This window comes from Camelina sativa, chromosome 19 (assembly GCF_030686135.1).
Source record: "Camelina sativa cultivar CO46 ecotype springtype chromosome 19, ASM3068613v1".
NCBI lineage: Eukaryota > Viridiplantae > Streptophyta > Magnoliopsida > Brassicales > Brassicaceae > Camelina > Camelina sativa.
The window spans coordinates 24829914-24850446 of NC_141898.1; the positions used below are offsets into that span (position 1 = coordinate 24829914).

The 20533-nt window shown below is 35.3% G+C and overlaps 4 protein-coding genes across 9 annotated transcripts; 2 read left to right on the forward strand and 2 right to left on the reverse strand.

Moving 5' to 3' along the window:
• Positions 1-91: 91 nt before the first annotated feature.
• Positions 92-4818, reverse strand: LOC104767239 (eukaryotic translation initiation factor 2 subunit gamma-like). 6 transcript variants are annotated; one of them, XR_015591548.1, is made up of 11 exons: positions 4285-4818; positions 3967-4098; positions 3448-3557; positions 3256-3364; positions 2312-2458; positions 1972-2106; positions 1689-1857; positions 1499-1601; positions 1188-1415; positions 879-1099; positions 92-800 (listed from the first exon to the last, which is right to left on the reverse strand). XR_015591548.1 is itself a non-coding variant. In XM_087502953.1 (11 exons), the coding sequence occupies exons 4-11, from the start codon at positions 3281-3283 to the stop codon at positions 231-233; spliced, it is 1599 nt and encodes a 532-aa protein (XP_087359079.1). In that variant the 5' UTR covers positions 3284-3327; positions 3448-3557; positions 3967-4098; positions 4285-4818; the 3' UTR covers positions 92-230. The 6 variants fall into 6 exon arrangements, 1 of the variants encoding a protein (XP_087359079.1); XR_015591549.1 differs by having other exon boundaries at positions 3256-3327; positions 3444-3557; XM_087502953.1 differs by having other exon boundaries at positions 879-1097; positions 3256-3327.
• Positions 4819-5599: 781 nt separating this feature from the next.
• On the reverse strand, positions 5600-6040 carry LOC147920973 (uncharacterized). The gene has a single exon (XM_087501317.1). It carries the CDS (start codon positions 6038-6040, stop codon positions 5600-5602), a length of 441 nt encoding a protein of 146 aa, XP_087357443.1.
• A 5231-nt stretch (positions 6041-11271) lies between these two features.
• Positions 11272-14647, forward strand: LOC104767241 (diacylglycerol kinase 3). The gene is made up of 12 exons (XM_010491286.3): positions 11272-12096; positions 12399-12521; positions 12613-12750; positions 12826-12911; positions 13005-13092; positions 13192-13267; positions 13357-13439; positions 13536-13606; positions 13703-13780; positions 13872-13959; positions 14042-14158; positions 14249-14647. The coding sequence occupies exons 1-12, from the start codon at positions 11725-11727 to the stop codon at positions 14405-14407; spliced, it is 1479 nt and encodes a 492-aa protein (XP_010489588.1). The 5' UTR covers positions 11272-11724; the 3' UTR covers positions 14408-14647.
• Positions 14648-17954: 3307 nt separating this feature from the next.
• Positions 17955-19792, forward strand: LOC104767242 (uncharacterized). The gene is made up of 6 exons (XM_010491287.3): positions 17955-18133; positions 18247-18273; positions 18371-18433; positions 19216-19294; positions 19416-19461; positions 19566-19792. The coding sequence occupies exons 1-6, from the start codon at positions 18092-18094 to the stop codon at positions 19573-19575; spliced, it is 267 nt and encodes an 88-aa protein (XP_010489589.1). The 5' UTR covers positions 17955-18091; the 3' UTR covers positions 19576-19792.
• Positions 19793-20533: the final 741 nt, after the last annotated feature.

Genomic DNA, 20533 nt, shown 5'->3' on the forward strand with positions numbered 1-20533 from the left:
TACTAAAATTTTCTAAGTCCTTAGCAATGGAAACGGAAACAGAAATGCATCCAAACATATCACCGAGCATGCCTCCTACTATTATTAGCTCTAAAATCCAAAGACTATGAAAATTGTATTTATAACAAAAATATCTAACAACATGAGATGATCCAATTGATCAGTCTAAAGCTAGTTCCGAAGATAATGAGACAACAAGCAAGTTTGGTTTGTGAATGGAATTATAATAATCATGGCAGAGACGGAGTAGGAGGGATGGGAATGGTGGTTCCAGCCTCAATCTGACCACGACCGATCAAACGCCAATGCCTATCAACACGGCGGCTTATAGCCACTTTCTCTCCTATGTTGGTGCATACAGGGAGCGTCAGTCTCACTTTCATCATTTTTTCCTTTACTCTGATAACCAAAGCTCCAGTAGACATCGATCCGATGTTCAACATCAGTACCTCTCCCTTTCTTAGCTTTGAGACTCTCATTTGATTCTCTGTTTCCTTAGTCTTCACTCCAATGAGACGTTTAAAAAGCTCGAACCTCACCTCAAGCTCGACAAAGACATCAGGTACAGTACCGATCTCACCAAGGACTTGACCAACCAACCTATCACCACGCGTAAGCATAGGGTCCATGCTCGTTCCAATTCCAATTAGACCTCCCGGGACAGCAAACTGAAGCTCGCTCTGTTCTGCGTACAATGAAGTTATACGAGTGTAAATGGGACTGCAACTAGGGTTTCCATGCTCATCTTTGCTAGTGATTCCAGGTCTAATCTCTATTACATGCCCCACTTTCAAAACGCCCTGCAAACAAAAGCAATGAGACATATATTACATTGTCTCAACCAAACAACCTTGAGTCATCTATCAAACTGTGCATACCTGGAGGATACTTCCACCAGCGACTCCACCTTTCATATCATCATTCTCAGAGCCAGGTTTGTTGACATCAAATGAACGAATCACAATCATCCTTGGCGGTGACACAAAATCCCTCTTAGGGATTGGAATCTTCTTGATAATGTACTCGCACAAAACATCGATGTTGTATTTCAGTTGTGCTGAGACTGGAACTACAGGGGCACCTTCCGCATTTGTGTCCTCTAACATGGTTTTAAAAAATTAACCAACTGATGAAGTGAAAATGCAACAACAGATTCTTATTAGGAAATGGGGGAAAATCAATCAAACCGTTATAAATCTCTGAATGTCATCGTTCTGTTTCCCAGCCTCGATTTCTTGGATGAGATCAATCTTGTTCTGAATGATTATGATATCTTCGAGGTTCATCATATCAACAGAAGCAAGATGTTCAGCAGTTTGTGGTTGCGGACAGGTCTCGTTAGCAGCAATGATGAGTAGAGCACCATCCATGATCGCTGCTCCATTCAACATTGTCGCCATCAGAATATCGTGTCCCTAATCAACACACAAAATAGCTTATTGACATAGACAATGGTTATATAAGATTTAAAAACAGAGAAGTGTCAAACTTGTTATACCGGGCAATCCACAAATGAGACATGCCTCAGTAGTTTCATCTCGCACTTCTCGTGATCAGGGACATCACAAGTTGGGGTGTCTTCTTTGCCACTTCCAAAGGACCTATATATTTAACTGCAGGTTATCAAGTTGCTACATAACATTATTATTATTCAGAAGAAGATTGAAACAAGAAGAGCAAGAACTCACCTGTAGCACACTGGTCTAGGGCACTTGTCACATTTGTAAATCTTGGCATTTGCATAACCAAGTTTAATGGTAATGTTACGCTCCAATTCACTCTTAAATTTGACAGTGTGCACACCGGAAATAGCTTTCACAATTGTCGATTTCCCGTGAGCGACATGGCCAATGGTTCCTGAGATTTATTGCACAATTATCTATATCTTTAGCTTTCAATGCACATCTCAGTTTCTTTAACATCAAAACTCAATAAAACTTAAAACGAAACACAAAAACTTTGGTGTCTTACCAATATTAATGGTGGCTTGGCGAGAGATGACCTCAGGAGAGAGAGGATGTAGCTGAGCTACATCAAGTTTGCGTAGATCTTGTTCAGCTAAGCCCTTGTTCTTCGACATCGCGACAGATTTTATCCAACTAAACACTGTCGGAATCAAAAGCAAAATTCACAAGCTTAGCACTAGTTGATTAGATCCAATACAATAACACAAGACGACGTTTCTAAGGGGTGTTCGAAATTAGGGTTTCTACACAACTATGGGTTATAGTTTCGATTCTCAATCATCAAGAAACGAATTAAAGTGATCAATCTCTTTCACTTGAGTTATCTTAAAACGATTAACACAAACCTGAAGGTGGTAAAGATAGCTTGAACAAGTTTTCTTGGAGAGCCTTCAGAGGAGGAGGAGCTTGCCGTTGAAGTTTGTTTTTTTTGGTTTGATAGGGTTTTAATTCGTAACGCTTATCTTTTTTCTTTCTTGTCTTTTTTGCTGACCCTTTTTTCAATATGTCAATAAAAAAAAAAGGAATTTATGATTAGATTTTAGGAAAATATATTTCCCAAAATTGTCCATATTTCTTAAAGGAATAAAATTTTAATACACGGTTGGATTTTATTGTGACGTCATAAAACTGCTCATCTACTCGATGTTATTTACGAGACTGCCAATAGTGCAGTGAAATAATAGGAAACAAATCATGTAAATATATACAGACTTATTTAATTAATTGTATCCATATCATATTCACCTAATGAAACCATTTCTAAATATAATAATGGGTATTAGATCTTATTCTAACAATATCTAATTTAATTAATTTCTTTGCTTTGGTTTTCCAAATATACCATGATTTTCTTGCTATTCTAGAGACCTAAAATAAATTAAAAAAAAAAATCTCCTTTAATCTTTATTTAATCATATAATTTTAACATTACTCAAATATACAAGATCCCGAAATCTTAATTACAGAAAATAGTGTAATTAACCATTAAATTGTGATTATTACAAATCTTTGAAAATTTAGTAACTTAAATCTTATTCTTAATGAAAATATATTTCCCAAAATTGTCTTTTTTTTTTCCTACTTTGATTGTTTTATTTACCTTTTTTTAATAGGAAAATTTGTGCAAGAAACCTTTGCAAATATATAATTCACAAAAAAGCACAATTTTGAAGCATCTGTGAGGTTGAGGTATAAGAGCAAGTCCAATGGTTTGATGATTTAAGCCCAATTGTTTTGATGAGAAATCGTAAAAGCTTTAAAACCCTCAAGGAAACTAAGGAAAGTGTACCTGATGCAGAGGGGTATAGTACTATCATTAGCCTACGTCAATGCGGCTCTGCAAACTTTGCAAGCATTCCTCCTGCAAGTTCCAAAATAGGGTGGAAGTAATTGGATACCTGGATATAGTTGTAGCCAGATAAATGACAAACACTGTTATGTTATTGTAGTGAACTGGAACAGCGGAAAAATGAGTACCTACCTGAGCAGGTGTTAGAGATCAAACGTGGAATTTGCGTCACTATCTCTTCTCTGAGCACAGACACAGGATAGACCCCCTGCCTAACCAAGCTGTTGATGGCACAGCCTCAGCTGTAAGTAAGCAAATTAGAGTGGCATCAAAATGGAGCTTCAAATGATTTTCAAGAAATTGATTGAATGTATATAGTAAGTATAAACCCGCTACTCTAAATCTCTAACACATACAACTCCCACTAGGCATCAGAAGTCTACAATACCACCACACACATATACTAAGGTTTAACACACAATGCTCCTTGACAACAAACTGGAATCTTAGTTAAGATGAAAGTTAAAGCATCTAAACAAGCTGAATAATCAAATAACATAGAATCCAGAAACCAAGCAATGCGGTCAAAAAACTCATTTAGTATGAAACACAGAAAAAAAAATGCAACCGCAAGTGAAGATAGATAGATAAGAGAGACTGAGAGATGCAGAAACGTTTATCTATATGAATCACTTAGAGAGATGAAATTACTTAGAGATGATGGATTGTAAACAGTTCCTCGTTCGAGACCCTGAGAAATCCTCCTGACAGCTACGAACGAGCCTTCTCTACCATCCATCTCTCAATTCGCTCCTCCGATTCACCTTAATAGAAGCTTCCCATCTGTTATACGAGCAATCAAATAGCAAAATCTAAGCAAAATCAAACCCATCGGAACCTGATTCGCCTAACATATCATAGCACCCTATTTCTCCTAACATCAATTTCTATTTCGTTCAATCCTAATTTCTTCACATCAATTAACCCTAATGCATGAATCTCTGCAATTGAAATCAGATAAATTCTTACCAAGAGAAACAGAGAGATTCTTGAACCAAACAATCGGAGATGTGGCCTATATGCTTCTGAATTGATGAACCGAATTCGCCGTAGTGCCACCGTCGGTGGAGATCATGATAGAGACGGTGATAGACGAGTTTCCCACCGTTTCTCCTCTAAATTCGACGGTCTCCGGCCTTTCGCCGTTCGTTTGTCACGGTTGAGAGAGAGAAAGAGAAAAAAGAGAGAGATAGCGTAACGGGAACCGAAATAAAAGAATTTGTTTGTGTTTTTTGTCTTCCAGCCAATCAGATGATGACACACTATCGATCCTCAGAGTATCTAAAACACCTAAATTAGGAGATTGGTGGTGAATTTCGAACCCGATGGTAAACTTAGAAACAAGTTTCTCATATCAAGTACTACCACTGGACCACAAAACAACAACAAATTATAAGGGTCGAAATTGTTTTTTATACACTGTCGGCCGCAAACACCACTTTCGCTCACTTGTAGTTTTGGCCGGCTCTGAATAGAGATTCACAAAATATAAGAGCTTCAAGCATTTGTGAGGCATTTTGAAGCGTGTGCAAAATATAATAGCACAGTTTTGAAGCATTTGTGAGGCATTTTGAAGCACAATTCACAAAATATAAGAGTTTCACCCCAGTTTAGTTCTGTAATAAACAAAAATAGTTTAATAGGGGTTTTGGTATATTGATCCTTGAAAAACAGTAGTATATTAATAATTTTATAGGAGTGTAAATAAATTAGTTGTGGTAAATTTAGGTTTACTTTCTTAACGTCTATATTTGGGGCTGCCGATTCTGTATTATTATTTTTTTCTTTTTTATGACAACAAAAGAATCAGCTCAAAAAAGCCAATTAGGGGGTAAATTGTTTACAAACAAAACATGCTGAGGAGACAGACGCGCTTGGCGTGCCAAAGAATCCGCACTTACATTCGCATTACGGGGAACGAGAGATAGGGAAAAGGAAGAAAACTCCGCTTGATCTATCTTGATGTCGTCGAGGTAGGGGTGAAAGCCGGCCAGTCGTGAGGAGAAGACACCATCTTCACCAAGTCAGAACAGTCCGTGTAGAAAGCCACGTCCCGGTAATCATGTCCAATCATGCACCGCATAGCCCAAATGAAAGCTTCTACTTCAGCATGTAGAGGAGACAAACTTCGTCGGAAATTGGTTGCTCCCATGTTTGACCTCGAATCTTAAGAGGAAGAACAAACCCAACCTGCACCTGCAAGAGCGTCAGTCGCTTTCCAAGAGCCATCAACGAAACACCGATAACCCGTAAAAAGGTTGGGGAGGGAGCTTGTGGACCCCCTTTATCTAGAATTAGGGACAAGGGAAGGATTGGGACGATCCTCATCCTCAACCTCCACCTGGGCCTGCAGCCAGGCATTCGCCTCTCCCTCCGCCAACCGGACTACGTCCAGGGGATTATCCATTACATTCTCAAAAACGCGAGCATTTCGCGCTTTCCAAATATACCACATGAGCCACGGGAAAACTGTTATCTGAGAACCCGGATTAGTAGAGCCTAAGAAATGATCCACATTAGCGTACACAGACTCCGTCGGGAAAGAGTCAGGACCTACGGGAACCTGAGCTAAAGCCCAAACCTGCCGGGCCGGTGGACACCAGAAAATAGCATGATTTATTGTTTCCTCCTCTGCCCCACACCGTATACACCCTGAATCACACGCAATTCCGCGTCGCCGTAGATTTGCCGAAACCGAAATACACCCTGTCAAGACCTGCCACATAAAATGTTTAATTTTTGGTGGACACTGAGCACCCCAGACACCGGCCAAGAGAGGAGTAATCTCTGGACCCGACCGAGATACCGTACTAAGCCGTGATGCAGCAAAACGCTCCGTGTCATACCCATATTTAACTGTATACTTTCCAGATTTTGTAAAATGTCAATCCAGGGAATCTTGTGGCCGACAACTTCCCAAAGGTATAGCCCCTATCAGATCAACATCTTCCGGGGCAAAATGCTCCTTGAGAATATCCATACGCCAAGTATTCGTGTGACAATCAATTAAATGAGAAATTTGAAGAGAAGAATCCTTAAGAGGACCCTTACTAAACGCTGGTCTTGGGGATTGAGCTGGTACCCATGGATCCGTCCATATTGAAATAGACTCTCCCGAACCAACCCGTATAATAAGCCCTTTATTAACCAAAGATCTAGCATAAATAATGCTCCTCCACCCATAAGATGGAGAATAAGACCGTATCGGTTCCATAGGATTAGAATTCCGATAGTACCTACCCTTGAAAACCCGAGCAAACAGTGTGTTCGGAGCCTCAATCAGCCGCCACAGTTGCTTTGCCAGCAATGCTGAATTAAAATCATCAACATGCCTAAAACCCAAACCTCCCAACTGCTTACTACAACAGAGCTTATCCCAAGCTAACCAGTGCATCCCCCCAGCCTATCCTGTAGTACTCCACCAAAAATTCGCCACTGCACTCGTGAGTTTTGACATTATTGTTTTCGGTAACCGGAAGCACGACATTACAAAAGTTGGAACCGCTGTGGCTGCCGACTTGATCATCACCTCTTTTCCCCCTTTGGAGAGGAGTTTTGCCGACCAACCCGTCGTTCGACTCTGAAGTCTATCCCGAACAAAAGAAAAAACCTTTGTCTTGGACCCTCCCAAACTCTCCGGTAACCCTAGATATGATCCCATGCCTCCCAAATTTGATATCCCCAACACCCCATGCATCTCCGTCCGCACAGCCTCATCCACTTTATGACCAAATTGGATTGAAGACTTGGCAAAATTTATTTGCTGACCCGAAACAGCCTCATACTGTTTTAAGAGATCCAAAATAACACCACATTGAGCCTCATCTACTTTGCAGAGAAAAAAGGCTATCATCCGCAAACAACAAGTGCGTAATTAGCGGACACTTGTTCGCTACTTTGATCCTTGTAATCTGTTTATCCCGTTCTGTCCTCCGAATATTTGCAACTAAAACCTTCGTACACAAAATAAACAAATAAGGAGATAGGGGATCTCCCTGCCTTAAACCTCTCTCTGGAACAATCCTACCAGTGGGTTGGCCATTGAAAAGGACCTTATATTCAACAGAAGTAACACAAAACATAATTCTGGAAATCCACGTCTCCCCAAAGCCCATTTTCCGCAACAAAGCCTCAATAAAACCCCATTCCACCCTATCATACGCCTTGCTCATATCTGTTTTGATCGCCATAAACTTCCCTTTACACGATGGATTTGTTCTTAACCCATGAAACATCTATTGGGCGATGAGGATGTTATCCGAGATCAGACGGCCTAGAACAAAAGCGGTCTGCATTTCCGAGATAAGATCGGGTAATATTGGTTTTAACCGCTGGCACAAGATTTTTGAAATAATCTTATACCCCACATTACACAAGCTAATATGACGCATCTCCGCCATCCGGGTTGGCTTGGCCACCTTCGGGATTAAGCAGATATGCGTCCTATTCAAACTTTTATCAAAAACACCCTCTTTAAAAAACCGGTCTACCATGGCCACAAGATCCTCCTTGATGACTCTCCACGCCTTCTGGAAAAACAAAGCTGTCATTCCATCCGGTCCAGGTGCCTTATCCGGGGACATCATAAATAAGGCCTTACGGACCTCCGCCTCCGTTGCCGGAGCCATTAATCTCTCATTTACCTCATCTGTAATTATCGTTCGCACCTCACTTAAAGCATCCTCAAAATTAGACGGGTTAATAGAAGTAAACAAATCCTCAAAATATGATACCGCAACATTACAAATATCCTCATCCTTTGTAGACCAAACATTATTCCTGTCATATAGGCCAGTGATCCGATTACGAGCTCGTCGCTGTTTTGTTTGAGCTTGAAAGTACTTTGTGTTTTTATCCCCCACCCGCATCCACCGATTATGGCTTTTCTGATACCAATAAATCTCCTCATCTATATATGATTCAGTATTATTGTTTGATGAAATTTTATAGTTATATATCGTTGGAGTACATTGATATGTTTACAGGTTCACTTGTTTGTTACTTCGTTTTATGTTGCATAATAAATTTTTTCTTGGTGTCGACCACATGACGAAAGATTCAAAAGAATGTAGTATATTATCAATTATCAATCAATACAATAAAACTAGAATGTGTTGCTCTTCTCCTCTAACACATCAGCCTCAACATTAAAACTGGTGTTGACACCTTATAAAAAATCAGCAGCCTATCAAATTAAAACAATTAATACAGGTCAGCAGACTAAAGAATTTAGGTTTGAAGTGTTTTGATAATAAGAAGTGTTAGTGGACCGTATGATTGATCAAAGCCCAAATAAAGAAGTGGGTTGTGTTAGTCATAATAGCTTCTATTTTGCTGTTAGTCATATAATAGCTTCTATTTTTGCTGCCTAGCACATATGCAAATTTTGGAGTGAGATTTACGGCTCATTAATTAAAATTATAGCTATAGGAAAAGTTTTCTAAAAATATGGTAATTAAAAGAGTTGTTGAACATAATCTGCATCATCTCAATGTAATTTGCTGAATCACCATAAATTACTTCAATAAAAAATACAAATTTGAAGTAAAAGTAATTTTTTTCTGGAGAGATAGGATGTTTTCTTTGGACAATATAATTATTTTTGTTATAATATATTTTGTCTTTAAACTTATTTAGTTGTTCATATAATCATTTTTCCAGTTATTACGTTATCAATATGATTTTTATGGAAAGAAAATCATTTTTTAAATTTCTATACAAAAAAATAACTCAAACCAACATAATATATAATATATATATATATTATAAGAGAAAATTAAGCTAAAAATTTATTAAAATCTTTATAATTATAAAATAAATTTTCACTAAAACAAGATACCAGAAAGAAAATTTATAATCTTGTGTTTTTGCTAAGACGATGTCATTCAAGTGGTTACTTAATAAATATTAAAATGCATAAAGTATAAAATAAAATTTGAGCAATATCAGAATACTAAATTCTAATTTTTACAAGACGTTTAAATACTCAATCTTATTTATCTTAAACTACAATTAATTATTAAAAATAGTCTGCATACCAACAAGTTCCAAACAAATTAAGAAAAACTTACAAACAACATATAAAATAAACACAACAAAATAGTAATAAAAAGGAAAAAAAATCAATCATGCGGCGTGCGGGTACTATCCAAGTTAGTTTTAAAAATCTCTGCCTAGGACCGATTACGCCCCGTAAAATTGCTAGACCCACTCTCTCCACCTCGATTAATGACTAATCCCCGCCTAGCATCGATTATCCAATTATACCGTCTAATCCGATTAATTTCCGCATAATTTTGTATATACCAATTATTTTTGGAGCTAAATATAAATCAAATATATATATTTTTGTTATTTAGACATTTAAATTAAGAGTTTATGATGTTTTAGAATAACTAATGTACAAAATTTTAATTAAAATCATAATTTTTTTCTTAATATTATGTTTTTATGTTTTTGCCGTAATTTTAAAGACAATACTATAGCTTTATATTTTATTTGATATTTTTCTTTTCACATAAACATAATTATACATATATTTAGTACTATATATTTTTAATTTACTATTAATTTAACAAAATAACCCAAAAACTAGTCCCTGATTAATCCCCGTTTAATCTCCGATTTTATGCTTTGCGTTAGGTCCACCCCGACCGCCCGACTAACGCTTAGCGATTTCTAAAACAGGAAAATATTATTAGTGCCACAACTTTGTCAATTGGAATAATTTTAGAATATTCTGAAAATTTGTTTTTTGTCAAATGTTAAGACAGCTTGAAGTTAAATTGGTGTAGATTTTCCTTATTCCCTACCTTTTTTGTATTACTTACCACCCCTAGTTACAAACGTACAATTATTAATTACAAAATACTTACTGTGCAGAAGGACTAGTCATTTTAATCAAACGTATGACCAGACGAAGAAACACATTTGTAACAAAATAAAAAATTCGGAATGATTCGTCACGGAAATGACCAAATATGCTTTTTTGTTCATAAATGAGAACTCACACTCAATGTCTTCTAGTTCATAAAATATCTTAAACCCCACTTTTTTTATCAGCCACCAGATTTTGTTCTTCCTCTACCACATAAAAATGTTTACATCGACCAAAAGTATCTTGGTCACAAAACAAAACATTACATTGGTGAAATCATTTTTTTTTTCCCTAAAACATCATGCAATGGAGAAAGCAGTTAATGATGTATTTTTATTTTTTTATTACAATTTTATACTATATCAACCAATAATACTGCAAGAAAAAAAGAAAAAAAAAACAATGAGGAAATTTAGGTGAGAATTAAGACAAAAGTACACAGATATAGAAGTGTAGCTTTCAGTGACCCCTTCCTAATTCCTGAGTGGGCAATACCAAACGTGGGGCTCCATTCTGTGGAAGATCCACTAAACTTCAAAACTATTCACTTGTGTAAAGACGAAAACGCCACTCTTTCTAACCATAATAATAATAATTTTGTTTTTATTTGTTGGAATAATATTTTCTACATAGGAAAAAAGAAACCAATAATGTAGTAAAATAATAGGAAACAAATCATACTGACTTATTTAATTAATTGTATCCATATCATATTCACCTAATGAAACCATTTCTGAATATAATAATGGGCATTAGATCTTATTCTATTCCTTTGCTTTGGTTTTCCAAATATACCATGATTTTCTTGCTATTCTAGAGACCTAAAATAAAGTTAAAAAAATCTCCTTGTATATCATTTTTCAATCATATAACTTTAACATTACTCAAAAAAACAAGATCCCTAAATCTTAATTAGAAAAAATAGTGTAATTAAACATTAAATTGTGATTATTACAAATCTTTGAAATTTTAGTAACTTAATCTTATTCTTAATGAAAATTATTCTAAAATAATAGAACATTTACAGAGCATTTTATCAGTCACTTTCAAAATGTCAACTTATATCCTTTCCACCAAAAACAAAGAATCTCTCAAACAAAAAGATCTAGAAAGTGGCAGTCTCGTAAATAACATCGAGTAGATGGGCAGTTTTATGACGTCACAATAAAATCCAACCGTGTAAAAATTAAAAAATTTATTCCTTCAAATAATTAAGTCACACGTTTTTGTGCGCTGTCTTCGAAATTTAACATTTTATAAATAAAAATAAATAAGAAAGACAAAACAGACACAGAAAATACAAACTGTCAACGAAGATTTTTTTTTTTTTTTTTTTTTTTTTTTTGTCAAACGTCAACGAAGATTTTTTTATATTGGTTGATTTCAAAATCTCTCTCTCAGAGAAGAAGAAGAAGAAATAAAAATCCAATTTTTATTATCTGGGTTTTCGAATATTCCTTTGTTTTCTCCAATCCGAGACCGTAAAGTAATCAACTTTTTTGGTTTTTTTTTTGTCTTCTCCGGCGAGACCAATGGACTCTCCGGTGTCAAAATCCGATGCGTCGAAAGAGAAATTCGTGGGTTCACCACGGCCATCATCAACAACAACGGCTGATTCAAAGGCGATGAGAGGTTGTGGACTCTCTAATCTGACATGGGTTGGTGTTGATAAAGTTGAGCTTCGTCAGAGGCTGATGATGCCTGAGTATCTCCGTCTAGCTATGCGTGACTGTATCAAACGGAAAGATTCAACGGCCATTCCTGATCATTTGCTTCTTCCTGGTGGTGCTGTTGCTGATATGGCTCCTCATGCCCCAATGGTTGTTTTCATTAACCCCAAATCTGGTGGTCGTCATGGTCCTGTGCTTAAAGAGAGGCTTCAACTGTTGATGAGCGAAGAACAGGTTCTTGTTTTCTCTCTCAGTATCTTTAGAGAGTGTCTGTGTTTTTGATTTGAGTTTTAGTGTTCTGTTTTGATCAGATCTTATGTTATTCTTGTATCAATTGGGGAATACTTATAAAAGTCTCTGGCTTTTTAAGTTTATGTATTCATGCTTAGCTGATGTGTTAGATCTAGTGCTTTGTTTTGAATTTGGAAGGATGAGTTTAGTTCAAAGATTTAGTCTTTTGGAAATTCTTGAGTGTTGATGTTGTTGTGGAAGTGCTTTGGAGTTATTGATATTGGAACTTGGTGATGATTGTACAGGTGTTTGACCTTACGGAAGTGAAGCCTCATGAGTTTGTTCAATACGGGTTGGCGTGTTTGGAGACAGTGGCAGCGAAAGGAGATGAATGTGCTAAAGAATGCAGAGCAAGGTTGAGGATTATGGTGAGTACACACAACATTATATTTATGATAATCTCATGGTCTTTACGTTTTTAGAAATTAGAAATGTTGAAAATGGAATTTGGTTCGGTAGGTTGCAGGTGGTGATGGTACTGTTGGTTGGGTTCTTGGATGTCTTGGAGAGCTTAATAAAGAAGGGAAGTTACCTATTCCTCCTGTTGGCGTTATCCCTCTCGGTACTGGGAATGATCTCTCTAGAAGTTTTGGTTGGGTGAGTGAATCTTTTGTTCTCTCTTATGTTGTCAGGACAAGTCTCTTGCATTGCGACTGAATATGTTTTCTTCAGGGTGGTTCGTTCCCTTTTGCATGGAGATCCGCTATTAAAAGAACACTCCATCGTGCAAGTATGGGTCCAGTTGCTCGACTAGACAGGTAAAAAAGTCATGTTTTACCCCAAACGGTTAGCTTTTTATTCTATTAGCCGTGTTGTAAAAATGTGTCTACTTTTGTTATATGGTGTTGCAGCTGGAAGATATTAGTGTCAATGCCATCCGGAGAAGTCGTGGATCCTCCTTATTCTTTAAAACCTGCCGAGGATAATGAACTTGATCAGGTTTTGGCTCTATTCCTTAGGCTTGCTTCTTCTCATTGAATCATGCTTTTGTAAATTGCCATGATTTAGCAATGACCAAGGCTTTTTTTTTGGTTTCAGGGTTTGGACGCGGGAATAGATGCACCTCCACTTGCAAAGTCTTATGAAGGCGTTTTCTACAATTACTTAAGCATAGGTTTGATGGATTTTTCGTTTTGATAATCATAACACAATGTCACAATTATTTTCTGTGACCAGATTCTAGTGTTTGTCGGGTTTGTGTAGGTATGGATGCTCAAGTTGCATATGGCTTCCACCATCTTCGCAACACTAAACCATATCTTGCTCAAGGCCCTATTTCAAATAAGGTTTGTTTATTATATCTTCATCCAAACTTGAGTCTCATTCGTTGTCTTCGTCTTTGAGAAACGTGATTATTAACCACACAACATTTCTTTTTGCAGATTATTTATTCAGGTTTTGGTTGCACTCAGGGTTGGTTTTGCACGCCTTGTGTCAATGATCCAGGTTTAAGGTTCGCTGGCTGTGATTTTTGAACTTGTTTGCAAGTTTCTGCCTAAAGCTCTTCGATGTGTTCTTGACACCTTATTTGTACTATCGGAATTTGCAGGGGACTTAGGAACATAATGAAAATACACATCAAAAAAGCCAACTGTGCTGATTGGGAGGAGATTGCAGTCCCGAAAAAGTAAGAAAAAATACTTCTGATATATGATGTTACCTATAATTATCTATGATCTCAATGCTTAACCCTAAATGCCTGGATTTTTTTCTTGTAGTGTGAGATCAATTGTGGCATTGAATCTTCACAGCTATGGAAGTGGAAGCCATCCGTGGGGTAATCTAAAGCCGGACTATCTAGAGAAGGTATTGTTTTCTGTTTTATTTCATGGTAAATGAACTCAGTTTTCTGATGCTAACTCGAATGGTTTATCGGTTTTTTGTCCAGAGAGGATTTGTGGAAGCACATTGTGATGATGGTTTGATAGAGATTTTTGGTTTTAAACAAGGATGGCACGCGTCATTTGTCATGGCTGAGCTCATCTCTGCCATACACATAGCTCAGGTAAACTTAAAAAAACACTGGTCAATGTAGAATCTTTTTTTAGGCATGAGAGTTTGACTGAAAGGTTCCATTTTTGGTGATCATTGGCAGGCTGCGGCGGTAAGATTTGAGCTAAGAGGAGGTGACTGGAGAGACGCGTTCTTGCAAATGGATGGTGAGCCATGGAAGCAACCAATGAGCACAGAGTACTCAACATTTGTGGAGATCAAGAAAGTTCCTTTTCAATCTTTAATGATAAATAATGAATGAATTTGAGAGATTCAAAAGCTGGATTCTTTGTACAAAGCTAATTGTTTTGTATTTGGATTTGATTCAGTTTAGTCATAGATATAGTCTAAGCTTTTTTTTAGTCATCTTCTATTTTATTTTGAAATCTGAAGAATTGTGACTTCTGATTATTTCTGCTTGTTGGTTTTGTATATTTCTGTGTTGTGAGGAATGAAGTTTGTTTATTATTTATAAGACATGCGAGATTATATTTGGTCGTGATTCATTATTTGTATATTATTATTTGTGAGATTCATTATTTGTAAATACACAACAACGGTCTATGTTCCTCCTCTCCTCAATTTTTCACATATAGTTTGATGATCAGAAACAATATATGTGCTCGACATACCAAAGGTATCAACAACACTCAATTAATATATATAGCCATGCTTAAAGGAGAATATTTTCACTTTCCTACTCTTAGTTCCTCTGCTATAGGCTAAACGAATGTCTGTTTAAAGATTGAAATAAGACAAACAAAGCCACACTAACTTTCCTATTTGTCATTATATTATTCCTACACAGAAATGCACAGTGCGGCCAAAAGAACTCGAATGAGCCGTTACTAGCAAATAATCTTCCAAAGAAGCCAACAATTTTGTGACCTTTCTCCCCCCAAAAGGAAGCGTCTCTCATATTTTCTCGCATCAGTTGAACCACGTGCTGCATTATAGACTGGACACGTCAGATCCATTCCCAATCCCTCACTTCGTCCCTTGTTGGTGGTTACCTTCAGATACGTTATGGCGGGCATGTTGTGATTGTGTTTTGTGACGAAACCTTCAATGGTGGTGGTGATGTACTCATCCCTTTTGAGCTTGACCTACGTACAAGCAAAAACAAAAAATTAAAACATATAAATAAATAAATATCTGATATAATAAAGTAGAGAACCACCAACATACATTCAACTATAGAGTCACACATGTCACTTGATAGGTTGACATTTGTCCAATGACTTTAATTAGTTAAAATCTTAATTATATATCAACATTAGATTAGTTATATCACTATATTGAAATTTATTTTAATCATCTTAACTACACAATTAATAAACCATAAAACGGTTTCCACATTAATTTGGTCCTTTAATATTTCTACTATTTATCTTACATTAAGACGCAACTATATGCATTCAAAACACAATTAAATTAAATTATCTATTAATGGTTGACTAATCAACTAATACACTTAAATGTGAATTACCTACATAAATAACATATATGTAATTTGTTATGAACAATCTGTTTTATTTTTTTATTCTTTATATATATATATAAATTAGAATATGTAATTTGGTGATTAATAAGTTATATATTAATCTTTCTAGTTTTAAACATCTTAATTGTACAATTAACTTCTTTAACCCACTAACTATACTATAAAACCTTTAAGAAATTTTTACGTTAAAACAAAACTAAATGCATTAAAATCACAATCAAGTCAAATTAGTTTTGCAACTTACACTTAATTGTACATGACCTACACATTTGTTATCGACAATTTCTATATAAATAGCAAACACCTCACTAATCACCATCATACAACAAATCCCTCATAAAAATTAAAATTCTATAACATCATTTTTCAATATAACTAATGGTGTTTCAAATATTTTATGTATGCCACTTTTGAAGATTTGAAAGCAAATGTTGGTTTTATTTTGTATAGATTTCATGTTAGTATATTTATAAATATCAAGTTTAACATAATAGTACAAAAAGATAAAAATGTATTGACTTATTAAATCATACATAATAGAGTGAAAAACTATATCATGAGAAATGTTTTTACTAATTGTTAAAGCTCGCATTAATTAAACTGTATGTAACTCCAAATATAAGTCTTATATTCATGAAGAAAACATACAAAAAAGAAGTAGAAAAATAAAATAAAATAAGTAAATCATTATCATGAAATATCTTACATATTTAGAAATAAAAAACTATTATGATAAAAAAACAAATTTGTATATAATAGAAAATGGTCTCTCCTACCAACCAATAAAAAAAGCTCTATCATCATATTAGATAGAACAATGTATATGTATAATAGTTAGTTTTTTGTAATTGTATCTAATAATTTATTATAAGGTTATAGTCTATAGATACAATATAAATTAGTTAGTAAAAATAACAAATTTATGTAATACAACAATGAAGTTCAAAAATTGAAAACACAATAAAACAAATAACTTTATTCATCCAATTTTCACTATTTGAAGAGATTGAAGAGGTTAAAAAATTGTCACTATTTGAATTAAAGAGGTTGAAAAAAATTAATCAATCCTTTCAACTTAAAAAATTGAAAAAAAATAAACTAAGGGTGCAAATGGATTACTTAAATTAATAGGTTGAAAATGTTAAATGAGCATTTACCATAACCCATTCAACCAAAAAAAGTTAGAGAAATTAATAAGTAATAAAGAAGTTCAACTCTTTCTTCTCCTATTTAGTGGATAAATGAGTTGAATGCTCTTCAACCAATTTTATTTAACTCATTTTTTTACAACGCAATCATTTTCACCATATTTATACAAGAAAAATGTTCAATTTGTTCATCCACTTTTTTGAAGATGAATGGATTGAATGATATTTAACCCAATTTTATTTAACTTAATATTCTCAAGTTATTCAGTTTTAAGCAACCATTTGCATCTTATAAATATCCAAAATTTATTAAAAATTTATACAAATAAAAAGTTTTAAAAAACTTAAGCAAAAACTAAGAAAATATATCTATATATAGATGTGTTATGAGATGGGAATGTAGTAGTGATAAGAGTACAAACCGTGCATGTTCTGTCTTCCATACAGGTACGTCTGTGTTTATCTCCGGACGCAACATAGTCGGCAATGACGTAGTGAATTTGGATAACATGGATATTAGGTAACCCAGAATTTACGGTGATCATGTGAATGTCATGGTGGATTCTGTCATCCCAACCAACACTGAAATTCCCACATTTCATTGTTAGTATCTTAATGGGAGGTGCAACTGGGAAATTTGCTCCGAGAGCAATCACGGATGCCCACCAACTTGGTGTATTATCCATCTCCCTTGATCAAAAATTTCTTGCCAAGTTCATTCCCAAATAGTCGGGAACTTCTCCCCATAGAAGTTTCGAATCTCAGAGACATCGTCACGATAGAAAATCAAGAGAGATGAAAAAGAGATAAGGAAAAGTAAAGACAAAATTTTAGTCGCCGGTAAAGTAAATATAACAAATAAATATTTTTTTCAACAATATATATGTTGTATATTACTTAGTAAAGTAAGAGTATTTATATTGATAGAAAATATTTTAAATTAAAATTCCGCTCTACAAATTCTAGTAATTTATATATTTAGTCTATAACTCAACTTAATCGAATGGAAATAATTATAATTCAATAGTGTACATCTTTTGATAACTCAATCAAAGCCAGTGTTTGTTTAGCCGGTTACTGTAGTTTATTGGGCCAAAATTGTTATGGGGCCGAAATAACAGTTGGGGCGTTTACGAGGACCAATAACGAATTTTAATAAAAATGTTGAAAATAGCATTTGCGAGAGACAAACGCAGTGAAGTCTTTGTTTTTTCCTTAGGGTTTTAGATTTCCTCTCTCAGAGATTTTTATTTTTCTCGGAAAGCTTCAGAGGGATTTTTCAACTTCGGCAGCCATGGCGAGCACCAAAGTTCAAAGGATTATGACCCAGCCTATCGTACGTTTCTTCTTCTTCTTCGATTCCTTTTTCAATCTTTTTATCTCTTCGTTTACTGAAACCTAATTTTGGATTTTTTAATTTGCTTTCCGGTGGCTTCGTGGCGGCTCCAGAACTTGATTTTTAGGTTTCTTCAAAGTGTAAGCTCCTCAATTACTTCTGATTTGCTTTTTGGATTAGGTTATAAGTTCTTTCTTTTTGATTCGTGCTCTGGTCTTTTGCATTTTTGTGATGCAGAAAGCTAGGATCCAGATTTGGCTGTTTGAGCAGAAAGATTTGAGGATTGAAGGAAGAATCACTGTAAGTCATCTTATATTTGCTATGAATTTGTTGATGTTGAAGCATCATCATTAGCATGAGTTGATTTGATTCCTGGCTTTGTTTTTTTTGGATATTTGAGTTGGTTATGTATAACCTCCAGAAAGATTCAATAGATTTGGGTATTGGATTTGTTGACATTGATTGTTGTCACGGTTACTAGTGCACAAAGCACTGATGAGAGCCTGTGTGTAGAAGAGAAACTAGGTTGATTCTTAGGATTGGTCCACGCTTTATTATGACTCGGACTGCACCTTTATATTGTTATACTTGTACTCTTTTGGGGAGTTGTAATGGAAGCTGTTCATAGGGTTGAGTACATGTTAGTTCAGAGAACTTGAGATGTATGTTGTGTCATTCTCATTGGCTTTAAATTTTGGAGTTGCCTAGTTATTTTTGGTTGTTCCTTGTTTCAGTTTGTTGCTGTATACTTTTAATTGTTCCCTGAGGTAAGATTCAAGCTTTTCTTAGGTTAGTTCCATTAAAATCCAGAGAAGCGTGTGGATTTGTGATGGTGTTTTCTCATTGCCTTAAAACTTGGAGTTGTCTACTTGACTTTGGTTGTTCCTTGTTTCAATTTGTTTTCGTATACTTTTATTGTTCCCTGAGTTAAGATGAAGCTTTTATGAGGTTGATTCTGTGTTAATTAGGAGATACTTGAGATTTGTGAGGGTTTCACTTTAACCGGTTTTAAACATGGATATTTGTCTACTTGAATTTGGGTGTATTATTGATTCTTTGTTTCAATTACTCCGTTTTTGCAGGGTTTTGATGAATACATGAATCTGGTATTGGATGAAGCTGAAGAAGTAAGCATCAAGAAGAACACCAGGAAACCACTTGGTGAGATTGATTATCCTGAACTCTCTCTCTCTCTCTCTCTCTCTCTTTTATAACAAGTCTCGTTACATTTCTTGATCTGTTTGCTTATGGTTCGATACCTTGTGTTTATACCTATTTTCAGGAAGGATTCTACTCAAAGGAGACAACATAACTCTGATGATGAACACGTAAGTAACACAATCTCTACTTTGTCCTTTCTCTTTATGATGTAGCAACTTGATTTTTCAGATAACAAGAAATTTAAACACAATCCTCCTTTCTATGTGAACAGGGGAAAGTGATGTATGTCTAAACAAACTCTGTGGTGGATTCGTAGATCTCGGCTTTTCATTGACCTTCAAACTTATGTTAAATATGTGTTGAGTTCTTCCTCAGTTTAATTGGTACTTTGACTATGCTTTCTTTTCTTCAATGTCGTATTATATATTACAATGTAGTGAAACCTTTGAGATATCAAGGAGCTTGATTGAATCTAGTGGATTGGTTAAAACTTCGAAAGATGACCGTTTGTCCCTTTTGGTGTACTGTAATTTGGAGTTTTCTTTACTTGACGGCATAATATTAGTTTAGAGTATTGTAATAGATGAAAATAGAATTGCTTGATAATTCGTCAAGATGATTTGACTAAATTAAAAAGACCCACACCCTGTCGGTTCACCAAACAAACAAAAGTGACACAATTTTTAATCAAAATCAATTGGTTTAATTATTTTTTAATGTTTAAGCAAATCTTAGCTAAATTTATCCATCTGTTACATCGCAAATCGTATACATATTGCCATCTCTTGTACCAAGAAATGACATCTTTCTTGATTGTAGATAATATCCATGATTGTCGACATAATGTTAAATATTTTCTGACCGGCTTTTCATATAAATCTCCCTTCCTCCTAGCCTCCAATATCAGTGTGTCTCTCCAACATCCATATAATTGTTGCACTGGTTCTATTTTGGAATACCATATATATGGTAAATTACTAACCTCGTGTGCACTGATAATGGAGGCAAGTACGATTCCAAAACCAAGATCTCGTACTATTCTCCATGGTGGTTTCTTCCAAAGCAAAGCCGTTAGGATTTGCCCCTGAAATTGCATAAGTATGAAACAACGGCCGATGGAATATGAATCCATGGGAAAGACAACGCCGGATGTAACCGGAAGAACACCACCAATGGTTAGACGAGTAAACGAATCATCATCGAACGAAAGATAACACCTTTGTTGAGAGGGACAATGGA